At 37.9% G+C, this 8,653-nt stretch overlaps 1 protein-coding gene across 3 annotated transcripts in view; it reads left to right on the top strand.

Moving 5' to 3' along the window:
• The window catches only part of LOC104717833 (alpha-glucan water dikinase 2-like), a 9,366-nt gene extending 1,953 nt beyond the window's left edge, over positions 1-7,413 (top strand). The window contains exons 1-31 of one of the 3 annotated variants that reach the window (XM_010435465.1): positions 225-314; positions 386-495; positions 570-633; positions 725-816; positions 927-1,077; positions 1,233-1,538; positions 1,629-1,739; positions 1,818-1,916; positions 2,028-2,162; positions 2,250-2,338; positions 2,413-2,547; positions 2,639-2,801; positions 2,905-2,994; positions 3,170-3,355; positions 3,644-3,703; positions 3,817-3,861; positions 3,960-4,019; positions 4,104-4,256; positions 4,366-4,449; positions 4,550-4,726; positions 4,837-4,943; positions 5,065-5,278; positions 5,393-5,496; positions 5,578-5,707; positions 5,779-5,904; positions 6,066-6,176; positions 6,259-6,351; positions 6,424-6,597; positions 6,674-6,766; positions 6,860-6,975; positions 7,052-7,413. In XM_010435465.1, coding sequence (XP_010433767.1) covers positions 261-314; positions 386-495; positions 570-633; positions 725-816; positions 927-1,077; positions 1,233-1,538; positions 1,629-1,739; positions 1,818-1,916; positions 2,028-2,162; positions 2,250-2,338; positions 2,413-2,547; positions 2,639-2,801; positions 2,905-2,994; positions 3,170-3,355; positions 3,644-3,703; positions 3,817-3,861; positions 3,960-4,019; positions 4,104-4,256; positions 4,366-4,449; positions 4,550-4,726; positions 4,837-4,943; positions 5,065-5,278; positions 5,393-5,496; positions 5,578-5,707; positions 5,779-5,904; positions 6,066-6,176; positions 6,259-6,351; positions 6,424-6,597; positions 6,674-6,766; positions 6,860-6,975; positions 7,052-7,256 — 3,837 coding nt within the window. In that variant the 5' untranslated portion in view covers positions 225-260 and the 3' untranslated portion in view covers positions 7,257-7,413. Of the gene's footprint in view, positions 1-224; positions 315-385; positions 496-569; positions 634-724; positions 817-926; positions 1,078-1,232; positions 1,539-1,628; positions 1,740-1,817; positions 1,917-2,027; positions 2,163-2,249; positions 2,339-2,412; positions 2,548-2,638; positions 2,802-2,904; positions 2,995-3,169; positions 3,356-3,643; positions 3,704-3,816; positions 3,862-3,959; positions 4,020-4,103; positions 4,257-4,365; positions 4,450-4,549; positions 4,727-4,836; positions 4,944-5,064; positions 5,279-5,392; positions 5,497-5,577; positions 5,708-5,778; positions 5,905-6,065; positions 6,177-6,258; positions 6,352-6,423; positions 6,598-6,673; positions 6,767-6,859; positions 6,976-7,051 lie in introns of those variants that run through there. The other 2 variants (XM_019231199.1, XM_019231198.1) reach the window with 2 other exon arrangements.

Here is an 8,653-nt window from a genome sequence, read left to right as displayed (position 1 = left end):
TAAACGTGAGGAAAAAAACTGGTCGGACAATTAGTTTTGCTTTTTGATGTGTTATGCATGAAGAAGGCATGTCAATACTCAATATAAACGCTTTATAAATAGTGTTGTTGTTACTCTGATGCTGTTTCAAGATGACAGTAGTGCACTGTGGTCCATCAACTGGAAATTCGAGTTTTATTGTTTGAAACTATCGGCGATCATTCATAATTCTAGATTTCTAGTTGAGGCTAACTAGTGAACTCTTTTTATGAATAGCTGTCATGGCAACCTCTAAAGTCCAACAATTCCAGCTAATAGAAGGGATGGAGCTGCAGGTCTGTTCTTTCTGCTGTCCTGCTGGAATTTATAATTTCAGATTTTGGACTAAATCTTGGTATCAGTTCAGATCACTGTCACTGGTTTACCGAATGGGAGCAGTGTAAGAGCTGAGTTTCACATTAAGAACTGCATTCGCACATGGATTCTTCATTGGGGTTGTATTTACCAAGGGAATAAGTGAGTGATGAATGATCTTTAAGACAGAGTTTATACTTTAAATATCTGTATGTTTTGACTTATGTTATCTACAGCAACTGGTTTGTCCCATCTGAACATTCCTCAAAGCAAGGTGCATTGCAGACTCCATTTGTGAAGGTCTACATAACCCTTACATTTCTTGCTTATCTACAAGGTTTTATCTAGAAGTCAGTTTTTTTCAGCAAAGTATTTCTTCTCTCTACTGCAGAGTGGGAATGCTTATGTAGTGATCCTTGAGTTGCGGGATCCAAGGGTACGTGCGATTGAATTTGTGTTGAAAGATGGTAGCCATAACAGATGGTGCGTAATTCGTTCTTTTCTATAATTGAGTCATACTTGATACTTGTGTCTTCTGAGGGATGAACGGGGTGCAGTTCACGTCTCTACTTGATGCCTAATGAAAATTTCAGGTTGAAACAACAAAATGGAAACTTCCGGGTTGAGATTCCCTGGAATGATCTGCATGCTCATCATCGGATTCCAAATAATCTGATAGAAAGAAGAGCACATAAGATATGGGACCGGAGGGGCCGTCCCCAAAGCTCTGCACGTGAACAACAGGTTAAATTGGTCCATTAAGTAGATACGCTGATCTTTTTATTAAGTAATTCTTTACTTGCTTTGCGATGTAACTCTTGCTCTAAACTACTCATCTCTGTGTTTATGAGTTGTAAAGTCGGTGCTGTCTCTCGTATCTTGCATTTATTTCATTTCAGATAGACTATGACAACGCAATAAGAGAGCTCCAAGCGGAGCTCGCTAGAGGAATATCTTTGGACGACCTGCACGCTAACTCTACAGTACCAGTGGAGAAAGAAGTAACCAGTGAGCCACATCAATCAATGAACCAATCATATCGACGGAAGCATGATGTTCAGAAATGGTTACAGAAATATGCCGAACCAATCAACAGAAATGGAAGTGTGCAAAGTACAGTCCTTGCCGAACTCTCCAAGAGATCTATCGGCAAAGAAAATGTAGTTTCACAGAAAATCTTTCATGTCAGAAACTATGAGATCACGGTTTGTAATACCACTTGTTTATACAGTCAATTCATTATTGGTAGTTTTTAATAACTGCTAGATAATTTCTGGCTTATGTAATTTTGTTAGGTTCTCCAGAGAGATGTTAAGGGAGATTGTCGCTTATGGGTTGCCACAAACATGGCTGGTCCAACAGTTCTCCATTGGGGAGTCGCCAAGTCTTCTGCAGGAGAGTGGTTGGTACGATGTTCGTGCTTCTGTATATATGTCTTATCACAATCTTCTCAATAAAAGACTGATTTTTTTAACTCTAAATAGATTCCACCACCTGATGTGTTACCTGATAAATCAAAACTTGTTCATGGAGCATGTCAAACACATTTTACAGATATGTCGAACAGAGAACACTCTTATCAGGTAAAACATGCACTGAATATTTTTTTACAGCGATTGCCGTCTTTTGTTTTAAAGTACTTCTATTATTACTTTTATCTACTAACGCTTCTCATCTTTTTCGCATTGGAAAAGTTTATTGATATAAATTTAAAACAAGTCGGTTTTGTTGGTATCCAATTTGTGATATGGTCTGGAGGCTACTGGGTAAACAATAATGGAGCCAACTTCGTTGTAAACCTGAAATCAACAGCCAGTACCAGGGGTAAGGTGAGTTAAAGCCATCACACCGTCAGTGGTTTGGGATGTTGTTATTACTATATTTCACTTTTAAAACATATTTATTCTCCTGATTAGCTTGACGTGGATGGAAAGTATATTCTTAAATGGTTGCTTGATGAAATATCTGAGCGAGAGAAAGAAGCTGAGAGATCATTGATGCACAGGTAAGTCAAAGTATCTGAAACCTAATTTTCCTTCTTAGATGTTAGTGAAGTTTCTGATATGCATAGCTTGGCAGGTTCAACATCGCAACAGAGTTGACCGAGCGTTGTAAGGATGAAGGAGAAGGTGGTTGTATTGGTATAATGGTGTGGATGAGGTTCATGGCCACCAGACATCTTACCTGGAATAAGAACTATAACGTGAAACCTCGGTAGAGCTATTGTTTCATTGGCTAATTTTAATTGATCATATGTCTTCTTCCTTAAGATCAGACTTTTTATGCCTCAAGTCTTTTTATGCAGGGAAATTAGTGAAGCGCTAGAAAGATTCACCAATTTGATGGAGAAAATATATTTGCAGCAACCAATAAAGAGAGAAATTGTGAGACTAACTATGGCACTTGTGGGTCGTGGAGGTCAAGGTGATGTTGGGCAGAGAATCCGTGACGAAATCCTTGTTATTCAGGTATATAATTCAACATCTCTGCAGCTAAAACTTTTCCTAGTCTTGTTAGAGTAGTTTCTTTTTACGTCTTTAACCTTTACTTGTCTTTATTATCTTTTGTTAGAGAAATAACCACTGCAAATCCGGCATGATGGAAGAGTGGCACCAAAAGCTGCACAACAACAGTAGCGCAGATGATGTGATAATTTGCGAGGTACATATATATATATGATGAAATATGCTTCAAAATGAAGTAAGATACTCACATCTATAGATTGGTAAATCAGAGATGTAAGCTACTCACATCTAGAGATTGGTAAATCAGAGATGTGATATCTGTTTATTTTTCACGTGGAGAATCTCTGATGAGTTTTATTCTTCTGCCACAGGCTCTCTTAAACTATGTGAGATCTGACTTTAGGATCGATGCTTACTGGCAAACACTAAAGGCCAATGGTATCACAAAAGAAAGGCTTGCAAGTTATGACCGTCCCATAGTATCAGAGCCTCGTTTCAGAGGTGATGGCAAAGAAGGACTCATCCGTGACCTTACAATGTACTTAAAAACATTAAAGGTATTTATAATAACAATCGTATCCCTATTTTCTGCACTTTCAGCCTAATTTTCTTTTCCTGATCCATTAAAGAATTCTTCGGCGCAAACTGTAATTAGCTTAGTAATTAAGCCCAACACTATTGTGATGATGAACATATATCCCTCTGGCCTTCATTAGATTATGATTGCATTGCAATTGGGACCGGTAATATCAGGAATATACACATTACACAACAACCTTTAGCTTCATCCTCTACTTTCAGTATCTTGAATATCTAAACGAGCTGTTTTCTACCTGCCTTTGTAGGCAGTTCATTCAGGTGCAGACCTTGAGTCTGCTATTGATACGTTCCTTTCTCCATCTAAGGTAAATAGTTCATGATCCAAACTTTTTTGATTTCTGGGACACATATCCTCCTCAACAACCATACCTTTGTTTAGAATAATATCTCATCCTTTCATTTTCTTTTTCTTTTTCAGGGTCATCATGTCTTTGCTGTCAATGGTTTATCACCAAAATTGCAGGTACAATATCCTCATAGTATATTTTTCCAGTAAGATATATTATACATTATAAAGACATCCAAAATCCTAACAGAGCGTTCATTTCCATTGTATGGTAGGATCTACTGAATTTAGTTAAGAGGCTTGTCCACGAAGAGAACACTGACTCCCTAATAGAGGTTCTAATAGCACATATCCTTCCTATTGCCAGTCTTACTCCGTATTGTTTGTTTTTTTATGCTTACTTTTATGCAATTTTTCAGAAGTTAGTTGATGCTCGCATTGAGTTACACCCTGCACTACGAGCACCTCGTCCGAGGGCTAAAGATTTACTATTTTTGGACATTGCTTTGGAGTCGTGTTTTAAAACAACAATAGAGAAGAGACTCATCTCCTTAAACATCAATAACCCACCGGTATCTGTTACTGTTGTAGTTTAAAACTATTATACTTTTCCTTGTAGGCAAATATTAGTCTTTACACCTAAGAGTGAGGTATGATCTTCTTTCTCCCTCTTTGTAACAGGAAATTATATTTTTCATTTGCGTGGTGCTTGAGAATCTGTGCTTATCTACATTTAACAATGAAGAAATTATCTTCTGCACAAAGGCATGTTATATCTTCTAACTCTTTCCCGTTATTTCTCTTTCAAAGATTGACTCTCAGTGTTCTTATACGAATAATACTTGTGCTTCTCTTTCGCGTCTAGGATTGGTACCGTGTCAGTGAGACTTACAGACCTCATGATGTTCAGTGGGCATTGCAAACAAAAGCCGTCCTTGACCGTTTACAACTAGTACTTGCAGATAGATGTCAGCATTATTTTCGATTAATAGAGCCTACAGCAAAATATCTTGGTCAACTGTTACGTATTGACAAGCATGGGGTATATTTCAATTAGACTCCACTTTCTTCTTTATATAATAATGTCTAAAAGTTGATATATATATATATATATATATATTAATAGAAATCCATTTGGGTTTCTTATTTCAGATTGATGTTTTCACTGAAGAGGTTATAAGAGCAGGACCAGGGGCCGTTCTATCAACTCTTGTTAACAGATTTGATCCTTCTCTCAGGAAAATGGCGAATTTAGGCTGGTAAGATACGTTTTTGAGCTTAAAAAAACAGACTATAATTCAGACTACTTCATGTAGAAGGTGTTACTGAACCTTTATTTATTTATTTTTTGCTCTAAACCAATTTTATCTGGTTGAGCAGTTGGCAGGTTATCAGCTCAGCGGATGCATATGGGTTTTTGGTTTGTGTAAATGAGTTGATTGTAGTTCAGAATAAAGTTTACTCGAAGCCAACTGTAATTATCGCTGGTAAAGTCACAGGAGAAGAGGAGATCCCTGATGGCGTTGTTGCTGTGCTGACTCCTAGTATGATTGATATCTTGTCTCATGTCTCTATTAGAGCAAGAAACAGCAAGGCATGTACTATTTTCTGATCCAATATATATCATTACACAATGCTGCAAAAATAGGAACCAAGATGTTCACATTTTACATATGTCCGCTTCTCAATTCAAGTTTGTCTGATGCAGATATGCTTTGCTACATGCTTCGATCAGAATGTTCTTAGGAATCTCAAGTTGAAGGAAGGGAGAGCAATATCTATTCATACAATGTCTACTGGTTTACGTATCAGGTAATCGAACTCTTATGTCGTCACTGTTCTTTACGCTAAAAGATGGGTTTTCTGATATCTCGGAGTTTATATCACTTGTAGTGATGGCAACATCTCTGATGTCTCTGTCCGTCATATTTATATTTCTTCGGTTCCACGGGGAGTGATCTCTAAGGGGAAGAAGTTTTGTGGCCACTATGTGATATCATCCAAGGAATTCACTGATGAAATGGTAAGTAAAAACCAGATTCGTGAAGATAAAAAGTTACATTTTGAGAATACCATTTGACTGAGTTTTTGTAGGTTGGTTCAAAATCATACAACATCAAGTTTCTACGAGAAAGAGTTCCATCATGGATCAAGATACCTACCTCAGTTGCTCTTCCGTTCGGAACATTTGAGAATGCACTCTCAGATCATTCCAATAAGGTATAGCTAAAATCATGTTGCCTTATCAATTTCTCTTTTCTTGAAACTCTTAAAAAGTTTTGCAAGGAATGGCTACCACATGATCAAATCAAATCCTCATTGAGTTTGTGATACAGAGCCCTCTCATATATTTTATTTTTGTCGGATCCATTGCTTTTCAGGATGTAGCACGCAAGATTTCTGCCTTTAAGGATTCTCTTAACAGAGGAGATCTGACAAAACTTAAGGCGATTCAAGAAGCTATTTTACAAATGAGCGCTCCAATGGCTCTGGTAATTGGTCATATAATTGTTTTTCTTTCTCTCTGTTCATGATTTATATGTATCACATGTTGGGTTTTTAAATATTTGGTAGAGAAATGAACTGATGAACAAATTGAGAAGTGAAAGAATGTCGGGTCTTGGAGATGAACCAGGTTGGAACCGATCGTGGATGGCAATCAAAAAGGTAGGAATCTCTTTGAATGTAAGTGTATTATGAAAAGAACCAAGTGCATTCCTGATCTTCACATCTCCATAGGTCTGGGCTTCAAAGTGGAATGAGAGAGCTTATGTCAGTTGCAAAAAAACTAGGCTTGACCATGATGCCGTTTGCATGGCGGTGCTAATTCAAGAAGTCATATGTGGCGATTATGCTTTTGTCATCCACACAAATAATCCTGTCTCTGGTGACTCTACAGAAATATACACAGAGGTAAACTATAGAACTTGCTCCATATTCAAAAAAATTCAAGTAAAAATCCAATTATCATAAAACTGTGTTTTCTCAGGTTGTGAAGGGTTTGGGAGAGACCTTGGTTGGAGCATATCCAGGACGAGCAATGAGCTTCATCACCAAAAAAACGAACCTAAAGTCTCCAACTGTAAGAAACAAAAAGATTGTATTTGTCTCTTAAGTTTCAGTTATAAATGAATAGAATTTTAACAAAGTGAGTGGTAAATTTTGGGTTGTACAGGTGATCAGCTACCCAAGTAAGAGGATAGCTCTGTATTCTAAACCCTCAATCATATTCCGGTCAGACTCAAACAATGAGGATCTCGAGGGAAACGCAGGCGCTGGACTTTACGACAGGTTTGTTTATGTGTGTTTCTCTGTTTTCAGTCTTTTTTCGGAACTCAAAAGCTGAAGAAGGGTGTAATTGCTGCAGTGTGATAATGGATGAAGCGGAGGAAGTGGTGGTGGATTACTCAAGGGAGCCACTAATAGTGGACAAAGCCTTTCAAATGCGCCTGTTCTCAACAATTGCAGAAGCTGGAAATGTGATAGAGACGCTCTATGGTTCTCCTCAAGACATCGAAGGTGTTGTCAAAGGTGGCCATATTTACATCGTCCAAGCTAGACCCCAAGTTTAAACTCTCTCTTGCTATTTCAGCGTACCATTCCCTAAGTTTTCAAACAAATCTTATAATTACACTCCTTATACCAAACATTGACTCATAATAAATATGTTGATAAATCAAGAGTGTGTGGGGTTGTATACTTGTATGTAATGTAATTATTTTCAATATTTTATTTGGTGAAAAATCACGAGTGTGTGGACTATTTTCAAGTGTGGTGAAAAACAATTAATAAAATATTGAAAATAGTCCACACATTCATGATCCTCTTTTTTTTTTTTTTTTCTGTCGTCTAAAATTTTATTAGTGAACTAGTTTTGGTACCAAAGGTGAGATACAAAGTCAGCGGACAACATAATGTCCGCAAAGTCTAAGCCAACAGAAAACGAGAATTCCCTGGAATCTAAACATGAACACAAAATACTTAAAGCAAAGCAAAAAAACTGAAACCTAAAACGAGAGAGAACAAACTTTTAAACCATAAGCAAAGACACCTAGGCTTAAACCTTACTAAACATACTAATCTTAATAAGCATGAGGAATTCTTCTCTGAAGTCATGCAGAAGAGATTTATCAAGGATGTGCACGGCCAATCCAACAATAACATCAGCCACCTCATATCCTTTTGAAAGCTGATCTCTCAGAACCAGAACCAAGCCTTCATAACCCGAAAAGCGAAGACACGAACACGCTTCCGGATGCGACGACGACGACTGCAGCGTCCTTTATTGTCTAGATAGAAGCCTTCCAAAACGCAATCAGATCTAGCCAGATCTGCAAAGCAGAGACAAGGAGCAAAGCCTAACCACTTGCACACTCGAACTCAAATGAGAACAAGGAGGATACAAGAAGCTATCAACCACAAACGAGTAACAAAAAATGAGGAGAACCAACTGCCAACTTAGAAGACTAGCATATCTTCCCAACAAAACAGAGCCCAAGCTTAAAAAGGGAAAGAACCAAATGGGAATCAAAGGAAGGCAAGCAGACCAAGGGTGAGAGGAACGACAAAGGCTGGGGGTGGGGGGGGTAACGCAATCACAACCAAACAAACAAAAATGAAGGCTTCAAACGATGATATACAAATGAGCAGCGACAACACTAGGGAGGGATCAAACAAAGAAGGAAAAATAGTCTTCGAGTTGCACCGTGGATCTACCAGATCCAGAAAATACTAAACTTCTTCTTTGCAACCACAAAGCCCAAAAGAATTGACAGCTCCATCCGCCTCCTAAAAACCAAACTCTAAACTCCAAACAAACCATAAGATTCCCCAATCGAAGGCCAAGTTTCTGCTTAAAAGAACCCTAACTTGAAAACAAACTAAGCCGACTAGCAATCTAGCAGATCAACAAAGAAGTCAGACCAAGAGATCCACTTACCAAGCCAAGAAGCCTACTTCTACACCAAAC

This window comes from Camelina sativa, chromosome 10 (genome assembly GCF_000633955.1).
Source record: "Camelina sativa cultivar DH55 chromosome 10, Cs, whole genome shotgun sequence".
Classification (NCBI taxonomy): Eukaryota; Viridiplantae; Streptophyta; class Magnoliopsida; order Brassicales; family Brassicaceae; genus Camelina; species Camelina sativa.
This window is presented reverse-complemented; position numbering and strand designations above follow the sequence as displayed.